Source organism: Excalfactoria chinensis, chromosome 2 (genome assembly GCF_039878825.1).
Source record: "Excalfactoria chinensis isolate bCotChi1 chromosome 2, bCotChi1.hap2, whole genome shotgun sequence".
NCBI lineage: Eukaryota > Metazoa > Chordata > Aves > Galliformes > Phasianidae > Excalfactoria > Excalfactoria chinensis.
Genome location: NC_092826.1, coordinates 26,014,987 through 26,029,804, shown reverse-complemented (window position 1 = coordinate 26,029,804; position 14,818 = coordinate 26,014,987). Strand labels below are relative to the sequence as shown.

Genomic DNA, 14,818 nt, shown 5'->3' with positions numbered 1-14,818 from the left:
CCATCCAGAGGGAGTTTGATAAACACTAGAGGTGGGCCCCTGTGGACCTAATTAGGTTCAACAAATTAAACTGCAAGGTTCTGAACTTGGATCAAGGTAATCCTGGATATGTATGGATATGGATGGATATGGATGGGAAAGGAACTCCTTAAGAGTTCCACTGCTGAGATGGGGGTCCTGGTTGATGAAAAACTTACCATGAGCCAGCGGTGTGCACTTGCAGCCTGAAAAGCCAATGGTATCCTGCATTCCACCAGAGAAGGGGTGGCCAGGAGGGTGAGGGAGGTGATTGTTTGCCTCTACTCCACCCTCATGAAGCTCGAGCTGGAGCAGTGTGTTCAAGTCTGGGGTTCCCAAAAGAGTAAAGAAGTGGAGATTTTAGGGAGGGTCCAGAGAGGGTCATGAAGATGATCCAAGGTCTGCAGCACCTCCCCTGTGAAGTTAGGCTGAAGGATCTGGGCTTGTTTAGCCTGAAAAAAAAAGACTAAACGGAAATCTCATTGTGGCCTTCCAGTATTTAAAGGGAGTTTATAAACATGAAGAATATCAACTTTCCACAAAGCTAGATAGTGATAGGACAAGGAGAAATACTTTTAAACCAAAGGATGGAAAATTTATATTAGAAGTTAGAGGGAAGTTTTTTACTGAGAGTGGTGTGGTGCTGGAACAGGTTGCTTAATGAGGTTGCAGATGCCCGGTTCCTGGACATGTTGGCCAAGTTGAATGGGGCCCTGGGCAGTCTGATCTAGTACTTGATCTAGTGGCTGGCAACCCTGCCAATGGCAAGGGGGTTGGAACTTGATGATCCTTGAGGTCCCTTCCAACTAAAGCCATTCTATAATTCTATGATTCCATCACATGCAATCTCATACAGTTGTTACAAAAAACCTAAGTCTAACCCCAGCACCTGAGGTTAAAAATCATAATTCTTTTGATCACCTTCTGCATGTTTTTATAGACATCAACCTATCAGTGATGTTACCAGTGCCATACATTAATAAACAAGAGATAATACCAGAAGAAAATAATGCAGTGGTCAAATTAATCTTGCTCTTTAAAATTAGATCTACTTAGTTGATCCAGTACATGAATCAAAGAGGGAAAAAAATTGTAAAACAAATGTTTATAATGAGAATATTATAATCAACACTTTTTGTCTACATAATCAGCCTAGTTTCAACATGATAGCACTTATATGGTTGCATCTTTTGACAAAAAAAATGAAGCTTTGGACAAAAATACAGAACTTCAACTGACTGAATCCTGTTTCCACTAGAAAGAAGTGAATTGGATAAACTCTAGAGTAGTCAGCAATTATTAAATTCAGTTATTCAAGCATTTAAATATGCATGTAGGACGTCGATTATATAAAAGTTTCTATTTTAATGGGTGTTTGTGTAGCTGCCCCACAACCAAAAGAAGTTCTTTACAGAGGAAATCTCATGGTTCATCTCTTTCTCTCCTAATATTTTCCCCTCTCAAATCCAGTAATGCCATCATGAATGCCAAGATCTAAGAATTAGTAGCGTGTTAGAAACTAACAGCCTGTGAAAGTGAACTCAGTAGAGAAGACGGTAAATACTTTACATAGGCTTAATAGATCATGTATAACACTGGAAAGCAAGACATTTCCTCTAATGAAACAACCCAGATTCTGCTTTCATTTACACCAGATCAAATACAATTTCAGTTATGGAGGAAAGCTTCTGCTATACTATTTATCAAAATGCACAATAGCCAAATATTCAACGTCAAATTTTGCAGAAGAAGTAATAAAACCAAAGTTTACACATATGTCATTTTATGGATCAGTAGCTATCTCATATTGAAAGATAAAATAAAGGGAATAGAAAGTGGGTATAAGGAAGGAAGTGATTTACAGAACAGAAGAAATGCTTCTTCCCTTGTATTCAAGAGCTGATAGCAGTTGCAAAGTTTGGTCAAAGTAAATGTACTGAAAAACTGTTCAAATGATTTATTCATATAACCTAGTGATTTTATGAAATATATTTCATGATATTAAGTTTAAGATATTTGTGTATGTATTCCTACTGTCACAGACTCAGAACTTCACAACAAAATTAAGCCAACAAAATTCAAGCAATCTGAAACCATCCCACCAGAAGCAGAGGTTTACTGGTGTTTCCAAATGCTTTGCTATTTATTTCCACACTACCTAAAAGAAAGCATCTCAATAAGCATACTAAAGAAATTATTATCCAGTTTTGACTTCATATCTTTAAAACCATGCCAATCAAGAACCACAAGCAGCTGTTTCTTTCCCAAACAGCTGAAAAAATGTATGCATATTAAAAAAAAAAACAAAAAACTATTAAAGTGTAAAGAATGGAATATAAACAAACCTATATTTCATTAAATCTTTCTAAAAACTGAAATGCATGTAAGTAAGCCTGAACTCATTTATTCTCCTGCACAGTGCTCAGTTTCTCAGACACTGTTCACTAAAGTCAGGAACTTTAAGCATTGATCTGCACATACCTGAGCTGTCTTTGATCATTACTTCTTGAAACAAGCAAGCCCTGAACACAGAAACTCGACAGTTACCTCATGAATAACATCATTCAAAAATTTTATATATTTATAATTTTATATCAGCTCTTATAATCAGGAAAGTATATCCATTCTGTAAAACAAACAAACAAGCAAATCACATATACATGTTATTTTGTGTTTGTAGAAATGATAAACCAGTATTATTAAAAGCTGCACTGAGTTGAAGTCTGAGCTTTTTGGTTTTGACCAATGATCTTTCAAACACAGAGTTTGACTTTTAGAAAGCCTAAATCCTGGCTCTAAATCTCTGAGCTTTTAAGCACTAATCTCAAAGATTAAATTCTACGTTTTGACAGCACCTCTGGACAAGTGAGGAGCTGGATGTGGCACTTTCTTCTCTGCTCTTCTGTAGAAGCTGTCATTTGTTGGCTCAGCTGAAGGAGTTCACATAAAGGAGAGAAGTTCACATACAGGGAGGACTCCCAAAGGCAGCAGTATCTCTGCTACTTATCGGAAGTAAAGAAAAAACATTCCTGTAGCGTTACAAGCAATTGATTTAAATATGCAGACCTACAGAAAATACTAGCAAGATTTCTGTTCTCTTTTAAGACAGTCTCTTAACACACCATTGCAAAGGTGCAGTGTTTACCAGAACATGTACTTGTTCCCCACTGACAAAACAAACTCAAACATACCTCTCTTTAAAACCACTGGCAATACCACACGTGCAGTCTTACCCTTGCTTGGTCCTACTATAAGGCTGGGTTTTCACAGGCATCTAAGGCTTCATCATCTTTTATTTCCTCTGTTCTGCAAGGGAGGGAAACAGCAGTGTTGTATGTTTTTCACATCCCCTTTGTGGTGCGATGATACAGGTTTTGTCCTGGCTTCTGTCAAACTCACCTAGCTTCCATCTCACTCCAACCCAAGTTCTCATAAAGGAAACCTAGTGTACTTCCAGTGCAGAAGACACTTAGCATAATACTGTCATACTTAGCACAGTCTTAAGCAAAGGCTGTGATTCCCATAATCTTATGCACTGTCCAGCCAATATTCACAACACAGCAGGAATAATGTAGAATTATCTGTTTCATAGGGTCTGTTTCCCTAGCAGAAAAAAACCCTGAATACTAAGATATTTCCACTCTCATAAGTTTGTGCAAGTTGAACTACAAAACAATGAAGAATCCATCTGACTAGGCCACATTTTTTATTATTTTTTTTTAATCAACATGTATGTCTCTTACAGGAGAGATTAGGGTTCATTTGAGTATAGAAAAGTGACGTGATAACAGAGAGAAGCAACTGAACATCAGCTCCATGCTGTTTTCTTCATCCTGTTCCAATGATGTAAAAATCTTCCAGTCCCTCTAACATTTACCAGAAGACACTGGAAGGTTATAGAAATGTATTGCGTGTTTTTTTGTGCAATGAAAATATCTGCAAATCTAAGGACAGAAAACCGACTTAAAGAATAACACGTTAACAAAAGTGAGCTGCTGAATTTGTTCATGTGAAAAGGACATGTGCAGAAAAGGACATGCATTGTAAATCTCTCTGTGTAAAGATGTATTCATCTATGCATAAACTGCTAAAATTACTTATGAAGCCAACTGATGTGCGAGCCAGAGCCCTACCAGCACAGAAAATACAGTTACAGAGTGGTCTGTTCTGCATGCACACTTACTTTGCATTCAGCCAATGGATTCAGAGGGGATTGTCTCTGACTGAACAAGGCTTTTTACTCACATTTGTGAAGGCTCAAACTCTGGGAATTACAGAAACTCCTGAGACATACTTTATGATAGTTCCATGTCTTGGAAAGAGGGGACAACAGAGAGCTTTAGTCTTTGAACGGGATACAAAAGGAAATCTAAATATTTTAAGGTATTCAGCCTCCATGGTAAGGAGTTACTGACTCATGAATCAAATAAGAGGAAATTCCTTTTACTCTTCCATTTAGCAATTTGGTGACTTACCGCTACACAACGCAGAAACTACTGAGGTACTACTGTTCCTGTCTTCTTGCCAGCTGTTGTCTCCTGACCAAGATGATGAAGCTTCACATATGTTCTGAGAGAGTAAAAATATCTCAATAGACACAGATGAATACCTCACATCCTGGTGACTTTCTCCTTTACCTTTCCAAAAATACCAACAGGTAATCTCTAGGAAATTATCTAGAAGAGTATTATCACTGTGAGGCATATTTCATTTTTATTACTGTCAGTATTCTACACAGCAGTGTTTATCATTTTAAAACTTTCACATTGTTTCTATGATTAAAAATTATTTTTTTATGATGCTACTGTAATTTTGACTTCCAAATTCCCTTTCAGTACTCACTTTACTAAAACTACCTATGACCTGAACAAAAATTCATTTCTCCTAATTCAGACATTTCTAACCCAAGTCTTTTGACACCTCTTACTTTCACAAGTGCTTTTTCCGTATTTGTTTTCACAGCTCTTCTACTTGGCTTTAATTGCTTTCTTCTGCAGTTCTCACAGATTTCACCTATACACCCTGCGTTTTCTCCCTAACCTTTATTTTCTCCTTCTCTCACTGAAAAAAAAAAAAAAAAAAAAAATTCAAAAAGTGGTTGGAAAAACATAACTTCTATTTTATTTATTTATTTATTATTAGTTTAGGTTATTTACTAGCTTATTATTCAAATTCAACATCTTCCCATCTTCCTCTAGCCCTCAAACTTATTGGGATAAATGCAGATTTCGAAATTATGATCTGGCATAAGAAAGTTACTATACTATCTACCAGATGATTATTGCCACTAATCCTTCCAGCTCGTACCATCAATTCAGGCTTCCCAGCATAACAGTGTTTATAGATAGTATTTAGCATAACATATCAGCATACATCATTTAACAATTGATCTTACACAAAGCAAAATTCAGTTATATGCATATAAGCATATGTATTTATATCACTGTATCTGAGAGAGGAGATACAATCAGGAGAGAGGGAGGGGAGTAAGATAGGAACAGTCAGGAGTGAAAGTTGGTTACCCCATCTAGACCGAAGTCAAGAGTGGCAAACCTATTAACAACTTAATTCCTTAAGTTAGATCTCACTACCAAATAAACACAACTAAATTGTTAAAAGAAGGGATTACAAAAAATTACCATGACAAACCCTTTGTTCACTTTTTTCTCCTCATTTCTCCATTACTATTTCTTCATCAAGCTGTAACCTATTTTCAAAACAAGGAACTTCTCTTACATACTGATGAAGCTGCAAGAGTATTTTCAGCTTTAAAAATCTAATGGTAATTCTATTGTAAAAATTCCTCCCACCGCTTGAAGCAGCAGTGAGGCCAAAAGAAAACTCTACAGAGCTGGAAACCTTCCCTGAAGATTTTTAATAATATGAATAATGTTTACTTACAAAAGCTTTTACTATAAATCAATACTGCTACTTGCATGAGGATCACTCAAATGAATGCTTGCAGTAGAAAGACTCCTTGAAATCCCACAGACTGAAATGATTCAAATTATATGTTTTGTCTCTGCGTTCATATTTTGTATATGTATATTATTTTAACTCAAATAGAAAATGTATTGCCTCCTTATATTCAGTTTGCTTTTCTACACTGATATACAGCTCTTTTGTAATTGGAAGATAACACTGGATAAAAATCACAGAATTTGCTTCTTGTATGTAGACAATTACATGCTGATACAGGGTAGAAATGTGTTGTTGTAACAAATAAACATCATATTAACAGAACACAGATTTCTTTGTTGCTACATAATATATGGATGTTTATATTCTGATTACAATTGTAGAAACCATCAATAATTACTATTTCTAGTAGAATGCGTACATTATCAGCAGTACTATGTTTGGCAATCTTCATACTGGTTCATTTTCTTTTTTTCTGGTTTCCTCCTTTTCTCAACCCTCTATTTTTGTCATTCACATTCAGAAGATGCTCACCAGAATCCACTGGTTTCTTCTGGTTTTATATTATTCCTTCTCAGCTGCAATGCAACTTCTTATCAGTAACACTATAAACCGAAAATATATACTCCCCTTTTGAACAGATGAGTAAGATAGACTGTAGAGGAGAGAGGAATATATGAATAGAAATGTATTTTGTTCCAACTTGCAGTTATGTTGTGGAATATAGAGGTAAAACACATTAAGCAAATGTGAGAAAGCAAGAACGTAACCAACAAAACAAATAAACAACAACAAAGCACACCAAAACTTAAAATAAACAGCAAAAAATGATGCTATAAGGTTACTTTTTTATTTCTACCTGCCCCTTGTATAACTTAATTAGCATTTTCATAATACTGATTTAATGCTTCACTGTGGGATTGCTATGCTACTGGTATTACCAATTGCACTGCAGGTGACTCTCTTGGTAAGGTAGATATTGGCTAAAACCTAACATTTCTGTGAAAATCTATAATTCTGCCTTGGGAGATCTATAATTGGTTCTCTTAAAAACCTCTATAACCAGGTCTATCAATAGTTGTTTTCCTCCCAAATCGCCCTGATGCTTTCAGTTGTTTTTCCTATGCATATCTCCAACAACAAAGTTCTCTTAGTGACTCCTTCCAAAGCTCTCTTATAGGCATTCATTTTTGATCCGAGTAGATCTACTGCTGAGAAAAATGCTGCATGCAAAGAGCTGCAAAAGCCACAGGAAAAATATTTTTTCTTTTAAATGAAATTCTAGAGAAAAACATCTCTAGAAATAACCCGTGGTGTCCTGGTTTTCTGACTTTGCTTTCATGGTGTGTTTTGTACTCCAGTAGAATTGAAAATTATCTAAAAAAATGTTATCGATATTGTAAGGCATTTCCCAGCTTTATTAGGAAAATAGGATCTGCAAATATTTTATTAGCAGTGAATATGCACAAATAAGTTTGTGGCATCCTCCGGAGTTAAGAGCTGGCATGCAGGCTCTCCTGACTTAGTTTATGTTTTACTTATAGATATGTGTTTGTTCAAACACTTCTATGCAGGTTTTTTTTTTTTTTTTTTTTTTTTTAAATGTGTTGTTTATACTTGATTTTAACATAGGAAAAGTCCATTCACATCAAACACAATAATTATCACTCATTGACATTTATTGAAAAAGAAAACTTACTTGAAGAACTTGGAAATGTAGACTGAGAGTGATTTGGATTTAGAATTGTAAATGATTTGGAATATTTAACTTCTGTTATGAAGTATTATTACAGTTTATGATGACTATGTATTTCAGGCTGGATTGTGCCTTTGGGCTTTATCCTGTAATAGAAGTCATTTGTGATGTAAGCCAGGAGGAGGATCATTCCCAAACATAGTTTTTCCAGGCTTCTTCTATGTTGGCTAGAGGGAAGGGAGTGTGCCTCATGAGTCATTTGAAAGCTTCAAGGCACTCAAAAAGCTGCAGCAGGGCAGAGGTTTATCTATATAAAAGAGCCAAACGTGAAATAAATAAACAAATAAATATATAAATCTTAGTGCAGCCACATTGAGAAAGGGGGGAAAAGGGAAATCTGTCTCCTATATTCACAGGCTAAAGATTTACCACAAAGTAACAATAGGATGCTGTCCTAGAATACTTGATAAGCAGGAGATGAAGAAGAGGAATTGTGATCATGAAAAAGTGTTTGACATTTTCTGGCTAGAAGTAAGAGAGAGAAAATAAATTAATAAATGCTACTCACCACGTCAATATATGTTTCCAATATTACTGACCTCAGCTAACCTGATGTAATTATATGGTAAGTCTTCCCCCATCTGCAGAAATTCTACATTTATGCAAGGCAGATGAGGTCAGAGTAAGACATGCCTCTATTATGAACTGCCTTTCCATTAAAAAATATAGAAATTACATTAAATTTTATATGATTTTATTTTAAAGGGGTCTTTTACCTGTATTTTGCCCAGAGGCAGACACTGAGTGCTCAGTGCTCTTACGTGATGTCTCCATTTCTCTCCAGGACAACATATGAATAAAACAAGATACACAAAATCCTCTAGCCTCCAGCCATCCTGCAATGGACTGCGATAATGTCAGATCTCATTAGCTAGCTAAGATTAGCTCTTGTTAGTAACATGAACGGAGGGTCAAAGAAGAAAAATGGCAGAACAGGTTAAGTGATGCAGGTGCATCTATGTATGTCTGCTCGTGTATTCCCTGTATGCTAAAAGAAGGTGTTTATGAACAGTGAAACTGTAATAATAATTTCATTCTTTGGGAAATACCTGGATTGGAATTGGCTATGCAAACTTATAATACTTTGTGATACACAAGCATTACAACAAAGACCAGCTATTTTATCACACATTTACTTCTTCATATAACCTTGCCTCCTGAAATAATTGAGGTGGAAAACAGTGTCATGCATTAAGGGAAGACACGTAGCTCACATCCCAGTCATGTCATAAACTGAAGCAGGTAAAGGCAAAGAAGAACAAGAAACATTTTAAGTTAAGGGAGATGAATGCTTGGCTGGTAAACTGAGTTCTGAGACAAGTTATTGGTGAATCACTTAAACTGGGCTTAGAAAGATTATATTATCTATTTTTTCTTCATATTGTGGGTGTCCAATCTAAGCATGTTTAAGCACATGGGATCTGATCTCCATAACTGAAAGCTGCTCATTTCCACTGTTTCCACTAAGCGATATTTCTCAGCTCAGAGGTCATTTTTTAAAATCTCTGACTCCATTTCTCAAATAACTAGATTATTTTTTTCTTCTGTTCATCCTTTCTACTCACTCTCTCTCTTTTTAGTAATCACCTGCACCACAGATTCATCTATTCTTGAGTTACTACTTGTTCTTGCAAAGGCACACTTTTCAGCATTGCATCGGATTAACCCTATAAAAGATCTCTCAGCTCTCATTCTTCCATTCAACTACACATGCCAGTCATTAGCCATCATGTACTTCCAGCAGATACAACACAAATATAATAAATAAAAAACCCTAAAAGTATGTTTTGAATTCCCCTTCTGTGGACAGATCATCATATAGAAAATTAATGCATAAGAACAGATGGTGCAGACCAATGAATTTGATCATAAGCTGCCTTATCTCACACTGTTCCCAGACTTGCTTATTGCAAAGCTCACAAACCGAGACATGCTCATTACAAGCTGTACTCGTTAATTAACCCTTCAATGAAAAGAACAAATTAGAAGAGCAAAAAGCAATAATTTTGAAACTCAGCGCTTTGGGCATACCAAATTCTCACTGATTTTTATTGTAGTTGTCTCTTTTGGCTTATTATGAAATAGCACGTGAAAATAGTCATCTTGAGAACACAAAGCTTGTTGCATACTATGACTGTTTCAAAAAGCACAGTACTCAAGAGCTGAAAGATGGAACATTCCACTGAGAAAAGCATTCAATAACTGAAAATTCATCCCACTCAAAAAACCCTTCTAACCTAACAATACGAGTAAAAAAGGGGGGCACAGAACTGTTGAAGACTTCCTATTTTATTCTATTTTTTTCTCATTCCCTTATATAATGGGAACGTTCAGATACTCTGTTTTCCCTCCTTTAAACAGTGTCCTTGCTTTTATTTCTTCTGTCATTTATTACTGGACGTTTTTACCTGGATTGTATCTGCTGCTTGGAAATTTCAGCTGAAACGGTGGTAATAGAAGTGAGTTAGCCTTACTTTACAGATAAACACAGTGTTTTAAAAGTATTGTAAGTTGAAGGAGAAAAAAAGTGTAGAACTTTGTGGAAACTAACAATGATTCTGTGGAAAAAGGCAAGAAAAACAATGTTATTGTACAGAGGAAAACAGATGAAGGAAAAATCTCCCAAAAACATGTTTCAGTCTCAAGTAGTAGGTCATGTTTATTAAGATAGGCTGGAGATGATTTTAAAAATGGAAAATATATCAGTTTGATGTTCTCTAACATATAGCACTTCAATCATAACAACAAAAAACAACCCAAACATTTAAATGATAGCTAACTATATTAATCAAATAGTTTGAGAAATGCAAAGCTTTCCTTTAACCTAGTACCTTATCTAATGCTTCAAGTAATTCTTTTATTTAGCACTTATTGTTCAACTATTTTTCCCTTTCCTGTTGTCATGACATATAAAAGTGACAAAGTACAAAAACCAAAAACAAAACCTTAGAACCCTATTGTCACACTGGGTGGTCTCAAAGGTATCACATATAAATTAGACATTGAATTGGGATTAGATAGCTGAATCTGCAGAAGAGGTCACTTATTATTGATAGAATCAATTTGAGTTAAAAGAGACCTTTAAAGATCATCTGGTCCATCTCCCCTGCAGTGAACATGGATACCTACAGCAAGGTCAGGTCCAGCCTGATTTCGCATGTCTCCAGGGACAGGGCATCCACTATATCTCTCGGCAACCTTTTTCCAGTGCTCCACTACCCTCACTGTAAAAAGCTTTTTCCTTATATCCAGACTAAATCTCCTGTCTTTTATTTTGAAACAATTTCCCCTTGTATTATCATACAGATCTTATTAAAGATCTTCTCCTTTCTAATAATCTCACCTTAGACATTGGAAGGCTGTTCTCAGGTCTCCCCCAAGCCTTCTGTCATCCAGGCTGCACAACCCCAGCTCTCTCAGGCAGTCCTCAGACAGGAGGCGTTCCATCAATTATTGTATCATGATTGTTATTATCATTATTACTACTGCTATTTTTGCATCCAGTAATATTTTAACTGACTTCTACTAGTGCAATAAGAGAAGGTAGTAGTAACTGCATGCAACTGGAGCTCAGGCTTGCAGGCTGCTGAGTCATGCTGATGGATCCCTGTAAAGCCAGTATGTTAGTGCTGGACTCCTAATTGTTTAGTGCCTGCAATCAGAAGATGTTAAGAAATTGTAAGTACAGTGAAAGCGGTGTTTAAAAAAAGAAAAAAAATAGAGAGAGAAGTGTGTGTGTCTCCAATACTAGCATCAGTTGAAAGGGAAGAAAATTGCATAAGTAAGGTGCATACACAGCAGCAGACTTGTTCTGAGAGTATAGATGCTTCAGTGCAATCAAGAAAAACAGATTACAGTCAATGAGACAATCTTAGTATGTACTTATTTCTCCTCCTAAGGGGAAGGCGATACTGCAGAGGTGCAGGGAAGAGATGCAAAAAATGGGAACAGTAAGGAATGACTGCAGGAACAGTGAGCCCAGCATAATCCACAGAGCACTGACGGTGAAGTGTCATGTTCCAGGAGCCTTAGGAAGTCTCTCTCTGCTGGTAACCAAAACAGAGGCAAAGAAGTGCTGGCTCATACCCTTTCCATCCAAAATTCTTCGTTACTTTTAAGGGCAACTCTTAATCACTCTGCAGTGGAGCTCAGCTGCTGTCTTGCAGAAGGAAAAAAGGAAATCCTAAAAATAGCCAGCAGGCACTTTCTTTACATGTACTTAAGCAGTATGCCCTGGAAATGATCTAAGTGGCAGTCCTTTTTCTTCATTCTCAGATGCATTCTTTCACACTACACTTTGTTGAGCAATGTGTTCAAGTTTCCCCCATTTCCTCATTTCGGTCCAGATGCTCTTGGAGGCAGCTTCAAGTAGAAGTAGCCAGAAAGTGCAGGCATTGATAAATAAAGGTTTCCTAGGAATCTGTGAAAACAGTATTCTTCTGAACTCTCATTTGGTTGTAACCTATTGCAAACACATATTCTTGCCAAACTTCTTGCAGCTTTTGCTCCTTGAAGCTTCCTTCACCTTAATGGATTACAAGCAGAAAAGGTGACTCCTTAAGAACCCATTCATTTTCACAATATTTACAATGCTAACTAAACTGGGATGTAACATTGTTACTTTTTCTAAGCCTGGATTCCACTCAGCTGCCTACAAAGCATGTACAACCCCTTGCACCACACCTGCCTCCTACAGCCACCTCTAAACCTGCCATCTTCCAGTTTACATCCAGATTTACCCAGTGTACCATGATGAACTTTTATATCTCTTGCAATACACCAAATAAATATGAACATACTTGTAATGAGAACATATTACTTTATTCCCAGTTCTTGCAATCTAATGAGCAAACAATGCATAAAATATATTATCAAAATGTATGTATCTGGTCTCCAATCTGTGTGCCAAACTTGTTATTTACAGCATTAGGTATTAAAATGCCACTAAAATACCACTGTTTCACTTTTATTCTTCTTGTTACTATTTCAGGAAGATGTGTGCTCAAAGTAACATAAACAAAGAAAAGTGAAAATCAGCAAGAAAATAGGGTTCTAATTTAAGCTTCAATTCTGCAAACACGTTTGGAAACTAAATATCACTAAGCAAACCCTCAGCCATGGGGCGGTATTTCTTTACACTGTACCTAATGCTGATCAAAACAGTGTACCTGACAAGGAAATACACTTGAGAGCTCCAGGATATCATCATAACATGGCTGAGTTCATTGTCTTACACATGTAAAATGCAGTAAAGTTGGTTAGCATTCATACTAAACACTTTTGTTTCTTGTACCTTTAAGGATTACCTATTTTTTGTTGTTGTTTGTTTAAACGTTCTCAGAAGTACAGTTCCACTCCTGGGAGCCAAGCCCAGCTGGGAGAGAACAACCGGGATTGGTATGAAATGCCAAAACAAGTCCACTGCCAAAATAGAAAGCTGGACAAAAAGTGAGAAAGCATAACTGTTAATATATTTTAGATTTTAAACTTTGTCCAGTTATCTTTTCCTGCTTCATAGAAGAAATTGAGAGCAAAGAAGAAAGGGAGCATTTCTTTTCATTCTCTGGAAACACTAGGGAAGAGATAGGGGATAGAAAAGAAAGAAAGCAATGGTTGGGGCAAGGGAAAAGGCTTTGTGCAAGGCCACGAAGAAGGCAGGCTGGTGCCCTCACCAGTCTTTTACAAAGCAGGGCATCCTCTTACTGGCCAAAGCAATTTCTATAGAATAATAACCTGACTGCATCTCCTGCCTCCTGACCCAGATGAAAAGAGAGCAGCTCTAAACAAAAAGTGCAGGAGGGAGGGAGGACGGGGGAAGGAGGAGGATCGCTCCCTCCATCACAGCACCTGGCTCACAGAAGCACTTCTCTTCCTCCATTAATTTATCTCACACAGATGTCTCTTTCTCTCACTGCTGAAGCAGCAGTTAAGTTTGGGGCTGCTGAGGTGAGGGTGCAGGCTTTGCAGGCTGGGCCTGCAGCACTCAGCTCTGGCCATGCCTCAGCCTGAGCCAAGCTGCCCCCAGCCCCATGGCCTGCTCTCCTGGCTGCTGCATTAGCTAAGAGGACAGTGAGGAGAGAGAAAAAAAAGGGAGAAGCAGGAGATGTAAGGAAACTCTCAGCAACAGCCTGCTCCGGAGTATCTCTAGGCTGGTGATGGAAAACGGGGAGAGCTGCCACCTGGAGCCGGTCCAGGGCCACTCTCCGGTGCCTTGGGGTCCAGCCCCACGCAATGCCATGCTGAGCTGACCGCCCGTTCCCTTTCCACCTCCACCAGTCACTTTCTTACGGGAAGCGAAAGCCCGTGTCGCGACACAGGACAGAGGCCGGGAAACAAAGGCAAATAACGGGTGGGACAGCTGCTCCCCGTCCTTCCTCCCCAGCTGCAGGCGAAGCGTTCTCCGGCAGGAGATGCCGGAACACCACCGATACGACCGTGTGCTACAGCGACCGCCAGGCTGGAACCGCCCCGGGAAGGAGCGGCCCCGGGGAACCCCCCGCGAGCCCCGAGCCGCACGAACACCTCCCGCACACCCCGGGGTGCGGGTACATACGCACGGCGCGCCGCCTCAGCCCGAGCGGCAGGATGGGCAGCACGGCGCACAGCTCGCCATCGGGGCAGGGCACCCCTCTCCCGGCGGGGTACAGCGGGCGGCGCGGCCGGAGGGCAACAGGCGGGCGGTAACTTCATACAACGGCGGCGAGGGAGTTGCGCTGCCGCGCCCGCCTCCGCACCTCGCCCGCGTAGCCGGCTGCGTGCCCGCGCCTCGCTGTGTGTGCGCGAGTGCGTGCGCGAGCGGCACCTGCCGAGGCCGGCGGCCGCCCGGGCGCGTGTGCGGAGCGGGGCGGGAGGCGGGGGGGGGAGCGGCCGCGGGGCGCGGAGCTGAGTCCGGGCTGCGTCCGCGCCCGGCGCCGCCGCCGCTGCGCCCTCCCGGCTGCCAGTCCGCCCGGCTCCGGATCACGTGGCGGTTGCCGGAGGCAGAGACTAGAGAGGAGAGAAAAAAAAAAGCGCCTCATTCCTTCTTCCACCGCCATACTGTATTTTATAGTAACTCTCATTTTTATTCCTCCCTTTTACTCCCGCTCGGTGAGTACCTTTCCGCTGACATTCTTGTCCTCCTTTTTT

General features: G+C 39.1%; 1 protein-coding gene and 1 long non-coding RNA gene across 8 annotated transcripts in view; one reads left to right on the top strand and one right to left on the bottom strand.

Annotated features, from left to right (window-relative positions):
* Positions 1-204: 204 nt before the first annotated feature.
* On the bottom strand, positions 205-14,384 carry LOC140247594 (uncharacterized). Its single transcript, XR_011902722.1, has 3 exons — positions 14,247-14,384; positions 11,037-12,218; positions 205-470 (listed from the first exon to the last, which is right to left on the bottom strand). It is a non-coding gene; the product is annotated as an uncharacterized lncRNA (long non-coding RNA).
* Positions 14,094-14,818, top strand: part of RALYL (RALY RNA binding protein like) — a 359,319-nt gene continuing 358,594 nt past the window's right edge. Inside the window, exon 1 of one of the 7 annotated variants that reach the window (XM_072327243.1) lies at positions 14,094-14,779. In XM_072327243.1, coding sequence (XP_072183344.1) covers positions 14,104-14,779 — 676 coding nt within the window. In that variant the 5' untranslated portion in view covers positions 14,094-14,103. The remainder of the gene's footprint in view (positions 14,780-14,818) is intronic. The other 6 variants (XM_072327244.1, XM_072327241.1, XM_072327242.1 and 3 more) reach the window with 6 other exon arrangements.